Source organism: Balaenoptera acutorostrata, chromosome 3 (assembly GCF_949987535.1).
Source record: "Balaenoptera acutorostrata chromosome 3, mBalAcu1.1, whole genome shotgun sequence".
NCBI lineage: Eukaryota > Metazoa > Chordata > Mammalia > Artiodactyla > Balaenopteridae > Balaenoptera > Balaenoptera acutorostrata.
Genome location: NC_080066.1, coordinates 45,687,245 through 45,707,871, shown reverse-complemented (window position 1 = coordinate 45,707,871; position 20,627 = coordinate 45,687,245). Strand labels below are relative to the sequence as shown.

Genomic DNA, 20,627 nt, shown 5'->3' with positions numbered 1-20,627 from the left:
TGTGATGAGCTGCGTGGCTGATGCTGGGAACCTGTGAGATGGGGACTCATTTGGACAGTGGCCGCCATTTCCTTAACGATGGATACAGAGAAGGGAGGGAGGTAAAGGAGGAAGAGTGTAGTAAGTATTATTGCTTATACATAACCCGTGTGTCTGTTTTCCCTGAAGGAGTCGCTTTGCCAGACAGCAGAAAGAATGTGGATCCAAGGAAACTGTTACAATTAGAAGCAAAGAATGTGTATCGTGGTAAGAAAGATACATACGTTTAACCAAGCAGTTCCATTTCTAAGGTACACACATTTTTTACTGCAATACCTATTCTTTGCTTCTAATTTTATTACTTAGAAGAGGAAGCAAAGATGCATGGCCAATGAAGTCCAGAGCAGTTCTAATAGTGAAAAGGTTTAAGTAACCTAGGTATCTAACAATTGAGCATTGGTTAAGTAAATTATGGTAGTCCTTACAATGAAATACTGTGCAGCTGTGAAAGATGATGATGTTAATATAATACTCACTATATACTGTTGAGTGAAACAGGTTACGAAACAGCATGTGTAGTATGAGCTCATTAAATAAATAAATAATATATATATATGAATGTGCAAAGAATTTTTTGTATGGGTGTGTACACGTGTGACTGTGGAAGATTCTTCATTATGTATTTATTTATTGTTTATGATATATTTCTACATTGTCTGAATTTCCTTTCAATGGACATTTATTCATTTTCTTTCTCCCTGTCTGTGCACTCAGCTCCTTGCTGCATCCTTAGGTGTGACTTCCTGAGGACCTGTATAAGAGAGTCTGGGGTGGACCCCTAGGAGTGGGATTCCTGGGTCCCAGGGGTACTCTTACATGGTGTCCTTGAGTATGTACCAGTTTACCCTCCCACCTGCAGTATCTGGGGATTCTCAGATCCTCCCATCATATCTGACACTTAGTATTATCTGACTTTCTAATGTTTTTCAATCAGATGGGTATGATTGGGTATCTCATTGCTTGCTTTTGCAGATCTCCAGTTCTTACTGAGGTTGAGTAGCTGTCTCTTCCCATACTTATTAATCAATGTGATGTCCCATCTGCAGAATCATTTACAGCTTTTTCATGTATTGGAATCATTTAGGAAAACTGTTTAAAGACTGGAGACAAACTTGGAGGGAGGGAAAGGCGGTTTGGAGGCAGAGCGCCCTCGAGCCAGAGTACCTTCGTGTATATGTGTGTGTGTGTGTGTGTGTGCGTGTGTGTGTGTGTGTGTGTGTGTGCAGTTCTGCCTGGCTCACAGTAGGGCCAGCCCCCCTAGGTCTGTTGCTTGACATGTTTATGAGAGCTGGAAGGAAATCAATAAAGAAGCTGTGTTTAGGAAGTAGAAAACTCCTCCAATTTTTGGATGTTGGAAAGCGTCTCATGGGGTTGCATGGATTCAGGGATAACAAGCGTTAAGCCAGTGGCTGCTGTTCAGTACCTTTTGCCTCCCATGCTCTCTGAGGTGTGACTTTACCCTTTGAGATCTGAGGGGGAATCTGACTTTACTCTGTGGTGCCTTATGAACAAGGTGGAGACAAGTTAGAAACTGCCACCTGAAACCACGACTTTCGTTTCCTCCTGGGGGATCCTTTCCCCATCCTGTCGAGTCTCCCAGCTCTCCTGCCCAGGCCACACTTCTCCCAGATCTCTGTTGGCTGCATGCCCAGCCACTTATTTCAAAAGCTGTGTAAAATCGTCTTATCTGAAAGGAGGGTTGTTTTGGTGCTTCCTGGGGGACGAAGAGGAAGGTAAATTCTAGGTGATCTGACATTGCCCAGCTGTTGCACTTGGATCAGTGGCAAAGGTGCACGCTGTCGTGTCCTGAAGACACCGGAACCACAGGAGCTTAGTGAATTACTAAGCCAGGTCTTTGAAAAGGAACAAAAACGTTCCTGCTTCTCCTGGATTCCCCAGATCTCCCATTGTCTGTGTATTTACATTTGTCCTAAGAATAAAAGTTATTTAAGAGAAAATATAGACGCTTAATGCTTTCAGGATTTGGGGAAAGTGTTCTGAAAAGTTTTTAGTTATTGCTCATTAGTATATCAATATTATTTTAATGAATTGGAGCTTTGGGCAGAGCCCTGGTTAGAAAGTTAAGCCCCTTTTTATGACTTTGAGATTGTGGCGCTTGTGTAGCACCAGGAGGTCATTTTAAAAAACTTTTATTGAAGTAGAGTTGATTTACAATGTTGTGTTTAATTTCTACTGTACAGCAAAGTGACTCACTTATACATATATATATTCTTTATCATAGTCTTTTCCATTATGGCTTATCATAGGATATTGAATATAGCTCCCTGTGCTATACAGTAGGACCTTGTTGTTTATCAGGAGGTCATTTTTGATTGCTTGACCAAGGTCTTGAATTGGGGGAAAAGCTATAGTTGTGAAACATATTTATCTTAATTTAATTTTTACTTTTCAAGTGGGTTTTCTTTTTTCTTTGTTTTCCAGTTTCACTGAGATAAAATTGATACACAGAACTGTATAAGTTTAACGGGGACAACATAACGACTTGACTTACATATATTGTGAAATGATGACCACAATAAGCATAGTGAGCATCCGTCATCTCATAGACACCGAAAAAAGGAAAAAATCATTTTTTTCCTGGTAATGAGAACTTTTGGGGTCTACTCTCTTAGCAACTTTCCCATCTATCACACAGCAGTGTTAGCTATAGTCATGATGCCCACTCCATCCCCAGGACTTATTGGTCTTATTGGAAGGTTGTACTTTCATCCAATTCCCATGGATGTTTAATCTTACACACCACAGTAAAGAAAGTGTTAAATAAATCTAACCCAGCAAAAATCCAGATTAAAAAAAAAAAAACAGCTGTGACAAAGTGAGAGAGTGGCATGGACATATATACACTACGAAATGTAAAATAGATAGCTAGTGGGAAGCAGCCGCACAGCACAGGGAGATCAGCTCGGTGCTTTGTGACCACCTAGAGGGGTGGGATAGGGAGGGTGGGAGGGAGGGAGATGCAAGAGGGAAGAGATATGGGAACATATGTATATGTATAACTGATTCACTTTGTTATAAAGCAGAAACTAACACACCATTGTAAGGCAATTATACTCCAATAAAGATGTTAAAAAAACAAAAAACAAAAAACAACCTGCAAAAAAAAAACAAAAAAACAAAAAAAACAGGGTAGAGAGTATGCCCTTGATTCAGTTTTCCACCAAGTTGAAAAAGAAGTCATAGCGTGTGGGAGGAATAGGGTCCCTCAAGTGGTTCTTTCCTGGGGCGGATTCTGCCTGCTTTGGGGTCATTTAGCAATTTCTGGGGACGTTTTTGATTGTCGTGACTTGGGGAGGGGGACGCTACTGGCATCTTGTGGGTGGAGGCCAGAGATGCTGCTGGACATCCTACAGTACCCAGGACAGACCCCCTTAACAAAGAATGATCCAGCCCAAGATGTCAGTAGCGCAGGTGCGGGCCTCCTGGTTGTCTACGTGAGCAGTTTACTGAACCTTTCTGGGCATCTGCTTCCCACCACTAATTAAAGTACCTGCTGCCCAAGGCTATTGGGATGTTTGGAATGAGACTGGGTCAGTCAACTCCCTGGCTCTCCTTTAAGCAGCCAAGTGTCCTATTGTATTTAAAAAGACGATTCTGAAAACAGATGTAATTTATACCCAACGTTTTGGTCTTGCTTTTGCCTGTAAATGAGGGTTCAGCCATATGGCCAAGATCATCAGGCAAGTGCACCTGTTTCTGAGCCTTGCAAACATGAAATTGGTGACTCTTTAGCCTCCGTGAGCCTCCCTGGACACCTAGGACCCCACGTAGGGTCCCGCACACAACTGAATTCCCCTGGGGAAGGAGGTGCCTCATGACTGCCCTTATTAACAGGCCTGTGAGGACCTAGGACCTGCCACTGATCCCTTCTATCAAGTTGGAAAGGGAGGAAAATCCCTCTTTAATTTAACCCTGAGCCCTCCGGCTTATCTGGCTTTGCCTGTAAACTCTCATGCCCATGTACTCATCGAGTTTGGGGGCTTTGCCAACACAGGCCCTTCTGGAGACACGGGGCACATCTAGGGGTGGGGCGGGGGTCTGTCTCCAGTGTCAGTGTCTGCATGGCATCCTGTAAGGAGAGTGTCACAGGAGGGAAACCCTCCCAGATTTAAGCAGAGAAGGCTTCATAGGTTGTGTCTGGGATTTTAGTTTTATGGCTGATGTTTTGGTTCTAACTATTCACAAAGGGAAATTCTGGGACCATGAATTTAGAATCATGTTGTCATGGTTTCACTTTAAAAATCTGTATTTTATCTTCCTGGCAATCTGCCAGGAATCCAGACTTGATATTTATTTTCCTGAGGGTGCAGGGAGAAGGCAACGCCCTCTCATTGGCAGGTGTGGAGCAGAAGAGGGGCCATGGCAAAGAGCCTGGGCAGGGCTCTTCAGGCCTGGGAGGGCTTCAGGGCCTTGTAACCTCTTGGGTGTGAGGTTTCTTTGCACTCAGAGTGCCACTGAGCTCCCTCCTTCTACCCATTGTACAGATGAGGAAACTGAGGCCCGGAAATGGGAAGGGTTTGTTAAGGCCACCCAGTGAGTTTGTAGGAAAAATAGGACTCAAGGCCAGGTGTTCTGATGCTCAGCCTGGCCTTTTCTGGGCCTCCAAGATGTGGTGGGCTGGGTTTTAGCCTGGTCAGTTGGGTCTCCCCAGTGCTCAGCCAGGGACCCAGGAGAGAGCGTGGCTGAATGGATGGAGCAATCTTACCAGTGTATTTAATGACCCACTGGAAGCCTAGAAGGTGCTGAGAGAACACAGCTGAGGTGAAGGAGTTTCCAATTCAATCTGGGAGATAGGATAATGCCTTTGTATGATTCTACTTGGCAGGTGAAAGGCAATCTAATTCTGTAGGGGAGTCATGTGTCAAAAGCAACACTTGATAAGTTGCCAAAGGACTTATCAAAGCCCCAGGGACTTTGGCGGGGGACATAATGGTCAGGGAAGGCATATGGGGAGGAGTAGGAGGATTAGGACCTGACGGGGTGGGAAAAGAAGAGGTTCTTCCAGGACAGGCTGGCTGAGCAGGTTTTGTGGTGGGCAGGGTTTGTGAGAATGATCACCTCGAAATTATGGTGACAATAATAATAATAGCAACTAATATTTATTAAGCCCTTACTGTATACCAGCCTCTGTGCTAAACATTTTATATGTTTCCTCATTCCTGTGAGGAGTGTGCTGTCGGAATCCCATTTTACAGATGAGTAAATCAAGTTGCAGAGTGATGAAGTGTCTTGCTTAAGGCCATATGCCTGGTGAAGGGCGGGAGTCTGATTTCCGATCCAGTATTCCTCCCCCACTCCTTTTCCTGTTGCAGCCGGATTTTGGAAGACAGGAATCCCAGCCAGAGGATTTTGGGATTAGTAGTGGGTCAGAGGAGCAAATGGAGGATCTGAATACAGGAGTGTAATGATGAAAGGGCTGCTTTAGTAATGCTGACCCCTTTTAGGTGCTTAATATGTATTTGCTGAGTGAATGGACGAATAGTGATGTGGCTGTCTCAGGGATGCAGGATGGCGGGGGAGACCGGTGGAAGGTGCTGGAAGGACCAGTAGGGAGGGCTGGAGATTCGAGTGGGTGAAGAGGAGGATGAAGAGGAAAGTGTCAGGAGGACCGGAAGGGCCTGGAGAGGCGGGCATGGTGAAGGGGATGGTCAGGCAGGGGAGAAGGCTTGGTGAGAAAGAGGGTGACAGAAACACCACGGAAATGCCAGCCACGCAGCTGGACATCTCGGCTTGCGGTGGCGGGGTTGGGAGTTCTGTCAAGAAGTGACTGTCCCTGAAGTGTGGACTGTCCCTGAAGTGCGGGGCGGTGGCAGCAAGGACTGACACCCCTGCGCCTCCCCTACCACGTGGCAGGGACAAGTGGATGCTGAAAGGGTCATTTATGACATGTGTCCCGAAGCACAGTGACCCCAGAATTTCAAGGCCGTGGTTGTGTCCCCGGGTCCACCAAAGAGTCCCTCTCGGTCATCTTGCCACTGCCCTTGAACCAACAGAGCTGCCTCTAGAGGCTTCCTTCCTCACTTTCGGCCTCGCTTGCCTCTCCTGGCACCTCACAGACGGGTGAAGTGGACCCAACCCTTTGCAAACACACTTGGGAGGAACAGGTCTTGGGGCGTTTGCTGTGGCCATATTTCACGTGGCTCCTTAAACAGGTCAAAGCTGGGGCGTGCTTATTTTTTTCTTGGAAGAATGAGAGTTGGATCTGTCCCTCAGGGATTGAGGGAAGGAAAGGGAAACAAGGGTGGGGGGCAGGTGGAGGCGTAACCCTGAGGAGTTATGAAGAGGAACCCTAAGGCTTGTCAACGGTATGTGGTCCTGTGTGAAATGTAAGCCCGGGGCACACTGTGCATTGGGTGCTGGAGGCCGGCGTTGCGATCAGTCAACAGTGGTGTCACTTTGTTAATCCTGAGGGGACAGTGCCCAGGAGAGGAGGGGAACAGCTAGGCTGTATAGGTAATGACTAGTACCTCTTCATTGTGACTGAACTGCTGGTGAACAGATCTAGGACCTCAGGTGACTGTGAGTATCAGGCCATCTCTCTGGGCCCATGATTTTAGCTCAATTATTCAGTGTCACTCATGCGTGGCACCCAGGACCAAATAAACCATGGCCAGGAAGCTAAGTCAGAGGTTGCACACTGACGACCCACAGATACGTTTTTTTGTTTTGTTTTGATCTGCACAGTGTTTTTGTTTTCGTTTTTTATTAAAGTGCAGTTGATTTACAGTGTTTCACGTGTATAGCAAAGTGATTCAGTTATGCATACATACATACATACATATATATATATATTCTTTTTCAGATTCTTTTCCATTGTAGGTTATTACAAGGTACTGAATATAGTTTCCTGTGCTATACAGTAGGTCCTTGTTGTTTATCTATTTTATATACAGTAGTGTGTATCTGTTAATCCCCAATTCCCGATTTATCCCTCCCCACCTTTTCCCCTTTGGTAAGCATAAGTTTGTTTTCTATGTCTGTGAGTCTATTTCTGTTTTGTAAATAAGTTCATTTGTATCGTTTTCTTAGATTTCACATATATGCAGTGTTTTTAACAACTGAGATAACTGAGAACACTTAAAATTGGGAGTCTTCACATCAAAATCCAGATCTACTTTTCTCAACAGATGGGAATACTGGAAACGCAGTGCCTCTATAATGAGGGGGGAGTAGGGGGGGCGGGGAGCTGGGTAGCCACCGTCCCATCTCGTCTGTGTTTGTGAGTGCCAATCCTCGTGTCTCCTTGACTCCAAGACCGACCGTTGGCTGCCATTTGTCACTGTGTTTGTTCTAATGTTTACATCACACCAGGCTCGCTTCACTGCTTTCCTGCGCCTGTGGGCTCTGGGGCGTTTGAGTCATCGCGCTTGACTGGGTGCTGATACTGGAGCAGAGTGTCTGGCGTGGCGGGGAGGACAGGCGTCAGGTGTGGCAGCGCTGCTCGTGTACCTGGAAGTCTCTGGAACACGTGTGTTTGGGAAGGCTTGGCCGGAGCCCTGTTAGAGCTGGGCTGCCTGAGATCCTGAAGCTCTCACTGCACTAGAGGAAAGTGCTTTTGTCTCATGTAACCGAGAGTCTCAAGTTGCCCATCTGGAGCGGAGCCAGATGAGATTCAGATCACGCTGGTGTTGGGCTCGTTTACACTGCTTTAAAAGGATGGTGATGGGTAGAGCGCAGGGGCTGTGCCCAAGGCAGGAAAGGGAGGAGGCTGGTGCCCGGGAATTGTACCCTGGTCGCCAGCCTTGGGTTTGCCCCCGAGCCTGGGGCCCATTCTTGGGAGACATGGCGCTGTTGTCACTGGCTCTTCGGCACCTGCTTCCCTACATGGTGAGGCTGCACAGTGGGTTTTGGGGTCGTGTTCTTTCTCCAAGTTTGCTTGGTTTTCTAGGGAAGGCTCAGTTTTGTCATGTTCTGCGGGGGAAGATGCAGGGTAGAGATCGGAGGTTAAAAACAGGAAAGGCCCCTGTCCTCAGAGCATTGGAAGCTTCGGCCGGGCGGGAAGGCGGGCAGCTAACTCACAGCAGCTGCTTGATTCGATCTCTCCCCTACACATGCCGTTTTCATCTTCTTTATTAATTTTCCAAATGTCAAAGGTAACATGCTCTTTGGAACAAGTAGTGTGGTTTCAACAGAAAGCTGGTCCTTGAGCCACAGAACTACTTTAGTCGGCTTCACAGTGAAAACAGCTCAGGTGGAGGAAAGGCCAGAGACGCTGGGTTTGGCTCCTAAAGTCACCAGGTGAGCAGGAGATGGCAGGCAGCCTTTGGGTGGGACGGGGGGGCCCCCGGGCCTCTCCAGGAGAAGGGTCTCCTGTCCGAGAGGCAGGCCTGACACACACGTGGTCTGTTTAAATTTTTATCTTAATTACCTTCTTTGAATTTTATTTATTTACTTGTTTGTTTTAAAAATAGCTCATATATTCACATGGTTTGAAATTCACGAGGAACCAGAGGGTATAGTGAACAATCTCCTTCTTAGCCCAGCCTGCCCTTCAGCCTCCCAGCTTCCTTCTCCGGATGCTGTCAATTTCTTGTGACTCTTTCCAGAGAGATTTTATTAAGTATAGAAATGAATGAATGTGATAGATGCACATACATGCATATATATCTATCTTTCCTGCTTTTAATGACAGCTTTATAAGATGTAATTCACATGCCATACAGGTGTCCCATTTAAAGTGTCCAAATCATGGTTTTTAGTACATTCACAGAGTTGTTGTGCACCATCACCCCAGTCAATGATAGAAGACTGTTGTCATTCCAGAAAGAAACGTGAGCTCGTTATCGGTCACTCCCCATCTCCCTCTCAAGCCCCACCGCGGTGAGCTCTGCCACCTGAACCCTAGCTGCACCGGGCAAGTGGGTGACGTGGATACGAAATTCGGGTTCAGGGTGAGGGACTTGCCAGGAGGCTCACAGACAAAGGAGTTGCAGGGCTGAGATGGAATCGCACCCCTGGACGTGGAACCTATGGATCTGACCGCCACACCTGCAAACTGAACTACTGACAGCAAACTAACCCGTCCGGCTTTGCATTGTTTTGTGTCTCTTTGCAGGGGAGGGTGGGGAGAGCAGGCCCCTCTCCACGTGGGTCCTCTGGGCTCCCGCTCTGCTCCCCACCCTCCATGTCTGCCTGGGCCGTGCGCCGGGGCGCACTGGGAAACCAGTTTCCGACCAGCTGTTGAGCGGGCCTTTGAGTAAACAAACCCTCTGGCTTTAGGATTACATTTCAGAGTAAGAGAATTTGAACTTCTCTTCTGTCTAGTTAGTTAGAAATGTTTGTTTTGGCCCCAGTGGAACAATCCTTTGTCTCTTCTCCAGCTTCTCTGGTCTTGCTGGGTCCTGTGAAGCACAACGTGGGCATTTACTTAAAACCACCCTTTAAGTAAATGCCACCGTCTCTTCGTGGAGGCCACTTGGTTTAACGGGACCTTGTACTAGAAAAGAAAAATTACGGCGAAGGGGCCATGCTGTTGCAGATGGACCAGCAATATCTTTTCCCTTCCTTCTTCCCTGAATCTCCCCCTTCTTGGGCACGGAGCGCTGTGACAGTTGTGGCAAAGCTGCCTTCCTGCTTGTGCCTCCCACCCACCCCCGGGTAGGCGAGGAAGCAGGGCTGTAAGTAGAAACACCGGGATAGGAACCCAAGTCTGACTCTAACCTGGGCCTCTGTCTAGAACCAGTTGCTTCTTTCTCAAGCTGTGTCCTCGAGGCTGACCCACTGCCCCCCTGGGGACACTTGGGTGACTGTAGATTCTCTGCAGCTGTGTAGCCTTTGCATTTTCCTCAGACCGGAATGCTGGTGAACAGCCCTGTGGGAAGATCACCAGGATGTTTGTCGTCTCGGAAAACCTGTTCACAGGTCGCCCTGAGTGAAAACTTTCACGATGTTGTCACTGAGGTGCGTTATATGTATGGTTCTTTGTTTCTAGAACCAGAAACAGGGAAGAGTCCTAGGGTTTTAAAGGATTTGACAAAATGGGAAAATTATACTTACATGTGGAAGGTTTGCTGTTAAAATGTGGGAGAATCCTGAGATGGTGTTTATCATTACAGCCATGACTTTTTTCCTTTGAGACCCTGTGACAACGGTTAGGGTTCCTTTGTTTGTGTGTGACAGAAAGCCCTGACCAGAATGGCTTCGGTGACAAAGAGAGTAGCATCGTTGGTGTCAAGGAGGGCTGGCATCATAGTAGATTTGGAGCCTGGTCTCTCCCTCCAATCTGTCCTCTACCGTGTTGGCTTTATTTTCCATTTCTAGAAGGTGGCGATGCAGCTCTCACCTGGGTGATTTACTGACCCCCTTCCTGCCTGCCTAGCAAAGGTCACTGGCTCCGATTAGTCCCATACTCCCCCCAACCTCCCAGCCATGGCCCCAGGGGTTGCAATACACTGATTTTGACTCAGGTTTAAGTCCCATGGTCTACTTCTGGAGCTGGGGGTGTGGCCAGTGGTCAGACCTCCTCACCCACGGGGACCATGGGGAGGGGGATTCACCAAGGATACAGATGCCCAAAGGAGGGAGGAGATGGAGGCTGGCCTGCCCCAAACCAACATGTGTCCTGAGGGAGTCACCGTTAGAAAGAGTTTATGAGAAGTCTGCCCAGATCAATTTGAAATAGGAATGTGTGAGCTGTGGTAAGCGACAAGTTCCAGAAAGTTTGTACCAAGGGCAAAGAGTTTCTTGGTGTTAAAGATAAGTGGAGGCGGAGTCTAGTGGCGGTGTGGAGTGGGCTTGCAGAGGGAGTGAGTGGGGGAACTGGCACCTTGCCTCTTGGCCAGCATGAGGTGGTTCAAGGTGAGCCTCCAGGAAGGTTCGTGCTGGGGCAGCCCTTGGTCCTTGGTCCTGGGGAGATCGACCTCTCTGAGCCTCAGTTTCCTCGTCTGGAATACAGAGATAACAGCGCTGCCTTATAGGGTGATTTATATGTTTTGCATGCGATCTTACATGTAAATTGCTTAGCTGGCACCCGGGAGGAGCTCAACTCTTAGGGACTGCTATTGATCAGAAAAGATGCGTTAGAGCATCCACACTCAGAAGAGACAGCAGGACTCGGTGAGGTCACATAGGCTTCGAACAAATCTGTTTTCCCCTTATCTCACGTCTTCCTCTCCGAGGCAGGGTGTCTCTGTTCTCTGACCCAGGACAGTGAGGCTCGGGAATCTAAGGGTCTGCGGGAAATGCTGATCGACTGTTCATGCATTTCCCAGCTTCTGACTCACACATAGCTAGTAAAGGAAGGGCTCACCTTTTAATTTGAAAAATACATGAGGTGATGCCCCCTCCACCCATCCCACCCCACGTGACTCCTATCATACATGTGGTTTCTCTCTGGCGCAGCCAGTCTCCTTCTGCCATGGGTGAGGCTGAGTCTCTTTCAACTTCTCACAAGTCCTGGTTTTCCCTTATTAACATGTCCAGTAGTGAAACAGCAGAAAGTACTCCTTTTTTGTGAAAGGTGTTGTGGCTCAGAGAGTTGATTATTTGAAATGTAATTTCTTCAGCTCATTGTGTCAAAACTGGTGTTTGATGCATGTATGAGGGTTCTTGCTAATGGCCTTTTGGATTAGGCAAGGTTCTGCAGAGAAATGGAACCAAGTGTGTGTGTGTGTGTGTGTGTGTGTGTGTGTGTGTGTGTGTGTATGCACACATACAGGCTTGAAATCCAAGAAGAGCTAAGATTTCAGTTTTAGTCTGAATGCAGGAAAAAAAAAAAAAAAAAAAGAATGATGTCTCAGCTCAAAGGCAGTCCGGCAGGAGAAATTCTCTCTCACTTGTGGGAGGTCAGTCTTTCTTGTCTATTCAGGCCTTCAAGTGATTGGGTGAGACCCACCTGAGTTGGGGAGGGCAATCTGCTTTACTCAGTCTACCAATTCCAGCGTTAATCTCAACCAGAAACACTCTCACAGACACATCCAGAAATAATGCTTGAGCCAATATCTGGGTACCCTGTGGCTCAGTCAAGTCTACACATAAAATTAACCATCACACCTTTGGTGTAATCTTGAGGTTTAAAATTACCTTCTCAGGTGACCTGCTTGGAATGGCTGTCATTAAAGCAAGTAGGCCATGGTGTTCTAGAGGCTGGGCTGTGTTCCAGCTTCTCCCATGGGTAAGTGTTCAAGGGTCTTATTTTAAGCTCAGCAGGTTAATTTTCTTGTCACAAGACTCTATGAACAATCAGGAAGAAGGAAGGTGATTTTATGGTTGATGGGGATCCATTTCCGTGAAGCAGGGCTGAAGTCAGAGCCTCCAGAACCTTCTCCCAGGGTCAGCAGTCAGTCCCGCTCCAGAGCCAGACTAAGCGAGATTTCAAGTTCCAAGTGCAGGACAAGGTTTATGAATCAGATTTTGCATTTTTCTAAGCCTCATGATATTTGAAAAACAGTTACAAACAATGGTGACTCTTCATCCAGAAACCATCTGGGCGCCAGTCTCTTTGGGCGTCTACAGGAGCTTTCTCAAGCCCTCGGGTCCACAGGACGAATCCTATTCCAGAGTTCCAGATGCTTGTCCAGATGTGTGTTGGGAATGGGCAGCCCTGGCACTGGACACAGTTAACAGAAGGGCAAGTCCGGCTCCTTTGCAAAGCCAAGTGCTTCCTCTGAACAGCTGTGACCCGTCAGGGCAGAGATAGGAGACTTCTGAGAAAAGTGTGATGTGTGCGTCTGTGTAGATCCGGAGCTTGAGCCTAGTCTAGAGGGCTTGGGGGGTGGGTGGTTTTCCTTGTGGCTTAGTCTTGGGTTGCTTGTGGCATATGGAGCCGTTTCTGGGCTTAAATTTCCCCATCCATATTGGAGATTGAATTGGTCAGGGATTATGTCATCTGGGGCAGAACACTAAGATCTATTTTACTCCTTTGTGGGGACGTGGAGAGAAAACAAGAATCTGTTGATTGTGAGAATCTGGACCAGCGGTATTTATAACGTAAGCATTTACGCTCCCGTACAAAGCCTGCTTCCAAAATACTGTTGTCCCGTGGCCACTGGGTAGGTGACTGGCTGTGCCCCTCTTACCTCTTAACCACCTGGCTTGGTGTTTGCACCGTGTTTGAAATCCACGCAGTTTCACACCCACACCTCTGCGTGTGTGTGCGCGCGTGCCTATGATGAAAGCAGAAAGGACAAATTGCTTTGTAATGAGGCTAGGGGATTATCAGGCTTTATAGCTGATTTCCCAAAGTCTCTACACAAAGAACCATGAGGAGTAGGTACTATAGGTTGTATAGGTTGCTTTATGCCAAAGGTATAGATAAATATTTATATTTTCTATGTTAACAATCCTTTCACAAATCATGTCTTTGATAAATAATACTAGGTAAGAAAAGAGCAAGTTGCTGTTGCTAAGAAACTCTTACTTGACGGTGAACTTCTGTTTTCATTGTTTTGCAAACTTCTTGAGGAGTTTCTGTGTGCTGGGGACAAAGAGACCCGACATGTGTCTTTGATGTGGTCTCCATCTGGGTACGGCTTACAGTCTGCAGGAAGCATGTTTAGAGAATATGATTCTTCAATGCCCCATTTATGATTTTGGGGGTTTGGCTGGTTTCTCATAGACAGTTTCAAATATTTGTTAAAAAGGAGGGACATCAGAGAATACAAGGCATTTGGGCAAAAGTTCAAAATAGTGCAGGAATAAATGCTTAGAGCATCAGTAGTCATAATAACAATATTGTTCCCTGTGGCATCATAAACTTTCAGCTGTGCCCTGATCAATGTCTTGTGCTTCATGCAGAGGGTCTGACACTGGAGATGGAAAGGCTTGCTCGGCACTTTCCCCGTGGTCCCCAGTGACCGTCCACCATCCCAGAGGTAAAAGCATAGGGTTATAACTCCCAGTGCTCATAAATCCTTGTGATGGAAACAATACTCATTTGTACAAGTCCTTGTCATGTGAGAGAGGCTGTAGCACGTTTAACTCCTATTTGTTGATTATTTTCGCAGACAGTCATTTTTGCCGAGAGCTTGCTGTGTGTAGGCTTGTTAAATGCCTCATCTCACTTAATCCTCCCTCGCCTGTGAGGGACAGATACTATTCTCATCCCATTTTATTTATGAGGAAACTGAGGCCTAGAGAGATTGACTGACTTGCCCATGATCACACAGGTAGAAAGTGGGCAAGCCTGCGTTCTAATCCACCTGGCTGGCCCATGGGGCAGGGCACACAGTGCCAGGCTGTGACGCCTGTGCTTGGAGCAGTGACCTGCCAACACGGCAGGGCTGGGATGAGGGTGAGGGGCCAGGGGATGAAGGGATGAGGGGCATCATGCCAGCCCAGGGGCAGGGCTGAGTTCCGTCCATGTTGAACATTTTGATCTTTTGCTCATCATGGATTTTTTTTGCATTAATTTTGCCTTTTAAAATCTTGCATTTGGGCATTATAGATCTTGATCACTGGGTTTTACGGTGCTTTGGGCAGGTGTGGGTGAGGACCACGAGGGTTGCTGAGGTCAGGACCCCGCCCAAGGTCCCATGGCCGGAAGTGGAGGAGCTGGGGTATTTGCCAGATCTCCTGGGAGCCAGGCTGGGGGCAGCAGCGTGGCTTACCCCAGTGGGCATCGCTGAGTTCTCAGGAATGTGCTTCCCCTCTTCCAGGTCGGGGAAGAGGTTGAAGAAGACCCGCAAGTATGACATCATCACCACTCCGGCTGAGCGAGTGGAAATGGCCCCGTTGAACGAAGAGGATGACGAGGACGAGGACTCCACAGTATTTGACATCAAATACAGGTACCGGGTGGGAACAGTGGCTTTCTCCTGGGCTCGCTGGCTTGGGGAGGTGGGGCGGTTCACCTTTGAAGACAGTGAGTGGCCAGGCGTGTATTCTTGTTCTTTGGCTAAGTCTTTGACCTTGGGGCATTCTGCTTATAGGGGGGAACTGCTTTGATCCCTCCCAGGAATGCACAGCACCCAGAAAGCCAGCAGGGAAGTGCTTGCAGGGAAATGCTTATTCTCAACTCTTTCCTGATGCGAACCCTTGAGAAGTCAGCTTTGTGGGAGCGAAAGGAGGGCTGAATTTCGGACAATGAGCTTGTCATGTACAGACTCTGGGGAATCTAGTCCAAGCAACCGCCATGTACCACACGCCATGCACACAAATGGAAACTTTTTTTTCAACCTTGCTTAGTTGGTAATGGAGAGCATGGGGTGGGGGTTACTCCTTGGATGGAATTTACTGCTGAATTCCAAAGGCAGGTGTGTTTCTTTAAGGTGGCCAGTAGGAAAGTCAGAATGACTTTGTGACTTCAGGATTGTAATTTGGGCTTTGGCTTCTTTTGGGATATACTACTTTGGGTATGTGAGATTCTCAGTGTTAGAGCTGGGGGCAAGTGTAATTTAGGGATGAGGGCTTGGAGGCCCAGAGAGGGGCCATGGGTTGCCCAAGGTCACAGTTATTAATGGCAAAGATGAGACACAAATCCAGGCTGAACCCTATCTGGAGATTCCTCCCTCCCCACCAGCGTCCTCCAGAGAAACAGAATCAATAGGATATACACATACAGAAAGAGATTTATTATAAAGGTCCAAGTCTGAAGGCCTGAGAACCAGGAGAGCCGATGGTGTAAGTTCCAGCGAGAGTGCAGGAGAAGACCAATGTCTCAGCTCCAACATGGTCAGGCAGAGAGAGCGAATCCCCCCTTATTCTGCCTTTTGTGCTATTCAGGCCTCCAGTGGGTTGGATGAGGCCCACCCATGCCAGGGAGGGCGATCTGCTTTACTCAGTTTACCCAGACAATTGTTAATCTCAGCCGGAACACCCTCCCAGACACACCCAGACTAATGTTTTACCAAATATCTGGGCACCGTGTCACCCAGTCAGGTTGACCCGTAAGAGTCGCATCACACACAGCTTTTCTGTACCTCCTGACTTGTCCTTTTCCAGCACAGCCTTGAGTATTCTTGGCTATAATGGAGTTAGATTCAAGAAAACAGTGTGCGGGATTTTGATTAGAACTGCATTGACTCTGTAGATTGATTTAAAGAGAATCAGCCCTTTCTGCTAAGTGAAATAAGTCAGACAGAGAAAGACAAATACTATATGATATCACTTATGTGTGGAATTAAAAAAATACAGCAAACTAGTGAATATAACAGAATAAAAAGAAGCAGACTCACAGATAGAGAGAACAAACTAGTGGTTACCAGTGAGGAGAGGGAAGCGGGGAGGGGCAAGATAAGGGTAGGGGATTAAGAACTACAAACTATTCTGTATAAAATAAGCTACGGAGATATAGTGTACAACATGGGGAATATAGCCAGTATTTTATAATAACCATAAATGGACTATAACGTTTAAACATTTTGAATCACTATATTGTACACCTGTAACTTACATAACATTGTACGTCAACTGTACTTCAATTAAAAAAAAAAAAGAGAATCAGGCCCTTTATGTTGACTCTTCCCATTCATGAACATGGAATAACTTTCCATTGATTTAGGTATTGGAAAAGATGTCTTTTAAAAACTTCTCCATAAATGTATTATAAGTTTTTGCTAGATATATTCCCAGGTGTTTTACATTTTGATATATATATATATATATATATATATATATATATATATATATATATATATTTTTACTTTATTTAAAAAAATATTTTTTGGGGGGTAGCATGTATCTTTTAAAATTTTTTTAAATTTTTTATGCAGCAGGTTCTTATTAGTTATCTATTCGACACATATATATGTCAATCCCAATCTCCCAAATTTTTTTACTTTAAAATACTGTTTACTTTAAAAAATGATTTTATTTATACTCAGGTCTGAAAAATAATGCCTGTATTATCATGTTCACGTACATACCAATATTGGAAACAGAGTTTGTTAACAAATCACACCTAAATTTTATGAAGAACGCACAACATTGACATGGATTGGTTATAGATAGAGTGGAGGAACAAACCATTAGCTATAATTTGCAGTTTAGGTAGAGAGCAGCCCCCTTTGAGAAGAATCAAAACAATTACTAACCTGCACCCATACTGCAAAATACTATGTACATAAGAAAGTGATTATACTGATTTTATTGCTAAGCTGTTTTATCGGTCTCACATTCAAGGCACAGAAATGAAACAAAATGTGAAGACCACGATGTCCTCATTATGAGTCACAATGGAAAGGCTCAGCTGCATCCTGCAGGCCTGGGGTTCTTGTACGATAGGGAGCCCTTGATGGCTTAAGTGGATCAACGGACTGTTTTGATTTTGAGCCGTGGGATGGGATCTTATCCATATTTGGTGTGTGAGCCAACTCCACGGGGGCTAGGATAGATGGAACCATTTTTGTGGTAGCCTCAGACCCAACTACATAAGAAAAGACCCTAAGCAAAGAAATATCACTGTCTGTCCAGAAAGTCTAACTGTTGACTCTTTCTTGAGTATAAGCTGGAAAAGGGGCCCCTCTAGAGAATCTGGATACAAATATTATTGTGGTTCAAAGACTGCTGGAGGAGGTCGTGTCTGGTGTCACAAAGAGGAGGAAAGTATTGAAACCACTGTCAGATTAAGAACCTTCCACAACAAGTCTCAGTTCTTCAAATAATGGAGCAAGTTCCTTTCCTCGGAACAGTTAGTGCTGTATTGGCGTTGCTCCTGGCTGTGAAACTCACCATCAAAGGCAAACGATTTCAAAATTAAAACTTTTTTTTTTCAGTTTTATTGAGATATAATTGACATACAGCACTGTATAAGTTGAAGGTATACAGCATAATGACATACATATATTGTGAAATGATCACCACAATAAGTTTAGTTGGCATCTAGCACCTCACATAGTTACAAAAACATTTTTTTTACCTTGTGATGAGAACTTAATAGGATCTACTCTCTTAGCAGCTTTCAGATCTATCATACAGCGGTGTTAACCTGTAGTCATCATGTTGTACATTACATCCCCGGGAGGTATTCACCTTGTAACTGGAAGTTTGTACCTTTTGACCACCTTCACCCAATTCCTCCATCCCCAACCCCCTGCCTCTGATAACTGCAAATCTGATCTCTTTTTCTATGAGTTTGGTTTTTCTAGATTCCACGTATAAGTGAGATCGTACAGTATTTGTCTTTCTCAGCCTGACTTATTTCATTTTACATGATGCCCTCGTGGTCCATCCATGGTATTGTAAGTGGCAGGATTCCCTTCTGTTTTATGCTGACTAGTATTCCATTGTGTGTGTGTCTGTGTGTGTGTGTATTTCACATTTTCTTTATTTATTCATCTGTTGTTGGACACGTAGGCTGTTTCCATGTCTTCGCTCTTGTAAATAATGCTGCTGTGAACCTTGGGGTGCAGATATCTCTTCAGCATAGTGATTTTGTTTCCAAAGGCAAATGATTACATGGAACTACCTGGTAGGTGTTAAGGTAGCAGGTAATACTTTTGCTGTTTGAGAGTCCGAGCTTGCTCCCTGGTCTGTTGCAATGCTCTGGAGCATTTTTGTTGGCCACTGTAATAATGGGCCCTCTATCTCTATGTGACACAGCGATAGCACGGGACCCTTTCACACATGGTAATTTTTAATACAGGAATCACTTAAGGTCCCCCAGGCACCTCCATGCCTCTCATCCACCCCGATTCTGGGCAGAAACTCAGGACTCAGCAAGTCCATTCATATTAGTCTTTCATCCCAGATCATCCACGGTAATGACCCCTGTATCCCACAGGATCAGTCTCCACTCCCGGGTTTCTGCTTCTGGGGCTGCTGGCTTCTCTCTGCTGTCACTTTGGGGACAGCTTCAAAGACAGGTTCCTCTGCAAGCCACTGCCACATGACTCATGACCTCAATCTGATCTCTTTTTTTAAAAAATATCACTTTCTTACTTTCTGTTCATGGTGTCTAGAAATGCAGTTGATTTTTAAAAAATATTGATTTAAAAAAATCCAGTAACCTCATTAAACTCTTATGAATTCTAGTAGTGTAAATGTGGATCTTTTGAGTTTTCTATGTAGATATATCACTTGAGACTAATAAGACTGCCTCCCTTCCCCCCAGGTCCTTCAACATTTTATCTCTCTCTTTTTTAAGCCTTTTTATACTCACTTTTGGCCTCTAAGTCATTGTTAAATAGAAGTGATGATAATAGGCATCCTGTCTTGTTTTTGATCTTAAAGGGTGTGCTTTCAATATTGACACTAAGAGCAGTGTTTGCTGTAGGGTTTTGTAGATTTTTTTTCCCCAGGAAGCTTCCCTCTATTCCTAGTTTGCTAATGTCAAATTTTATTAAATTCTTTTTCTAGCTCTGTTGAGAATATTATACTTTCTCCTTTAATCTGTTAAGGTGGTGAACTTATATTCATTGATTTTTTTTCTAATATTAAACCAACTTTGCATTCCTGAGATAAAGGAGCTTGGTCATGGTCATGTTACCTTTTTATTCACATTGCTACTTTCAGTTTGCTGATATTTTGCTTAGGACTTTCTTGTTTCTCTTAGTGACTGAGATTGGTTTGTCATTTTCCTGTTTTGTAATATCCTTGTCAGGCTTTGGTAGAAGTTTTACTAGCTTTATAAAACAAGTTAGGTCTGTTCCTTATTTTCCTTTCCTCTGGAATAGTTAGTATCAGATTAGAATTATTTGTTTCCTAAATGTTTAGTAGAATATGCTAAAACTGGCTGGACCTTGATGCTTTCTTTGTTTGAAGATTGGAAAACACTATTGATGTCCAATTCTTTGAATAGTCATAGGACTATTTAGTCTTTATTTCTTCTTGGGTCAGTTTGGATGGGTTGTATTTTTCTGGGATTCTGTCCATGTCGTGTAAGTTTTCAAATGTATTGTCCTAAGGTTATTCACAACATTCTCTTTTTATCATCTTTTTATTCTTTGTCAAATGTGTAGTTGTGGTCCCCTTTTCATTCTTTTTTTTTTTTTTTTTTTTTTTTTTAATGAGGATCTTGAATCAGATGCGTATGTTTGATTGATTGATTGATTGATTGATTGATTTTGGCTGTGTTGGGTCTTCGTTTCTGTGCGAGGGCTCTCTCCAGTTGTGGCAAGCGGGGGCCACTCTTCATCGCGATGCGCGGGCCTCTCTCGTTGCGGAGCACAGGCTCCAGACGCGCAGGCTCAGCAGCTGTGGCTCACGGGCCCAGCCGCTCCGCGGCATGTGGGATCTTCCCAGGCCAGGGCTCGAACCCGTGTCCCCCGCATTAGCAGGCAGACTCTCAACCACTGTGCCACCAGGGAAGCCCCCTTTTCATTCTTAATATTGATTCTGTTTGCCTTTTCTCCTATTTCTTGATCAGTCTTGCTGGACTGTTTAATTTTATTCATCTATACAGAGAACCAACTTTTGGTTTATTTGATCCTCGCTATTATATTAGCATTTTCAATTTCGGTTGATTTCTGCTCTTCTTCCTTAAGCTTTCTTTGAGTGTGTTCTTTTTTTCTAACTTCTTCCATTGCATATTTAGCGCCTTCATTTTCATCCTCCTTTTCTGGTGTAAGCATTTATTCTGTAATCTTATCTACTTCAGCTGCCTTCCACAGGCTTTCCTTATCACTGCCAGGCGCTATCCTGCTTCCCTGTTTGTTGTAAAGGACGGACTTCAAGTGGTTCATGTGAGAAGT

At 45.3% G+C, this 20,627-nt stretch overlaps 1 protein-coding gene and 1 pseudogene across 1 annotated transcript in view; one reads left to right on the top strand and one right to left on the bottom strand.

The window, feature by feature from the left end:
* The window catches only part of FAM174B (family with sequence similarity 174 member B), a 32,932-nt gene that overhangs the window by 4,474 nt on the left and 7,831 nt on the right, over positions 1-20,627 (top strand). The window contains exon 2 of the mRNA XM_007165022.2: positions 14,655-14,786. Within this exon, the coding sequence (XP_007165084.2) occupies positions 14,655-14,786 (132 nt within the window). The remainder of the gene's footprint in view (positions 1-14,654; positions 14,787-20,627) is intronic.
* LOC114236872 (ragulator complex protein LAMTOR3-like) lies at positions 17,562-18,887 on the bottom strand (annotated as a pseudogene).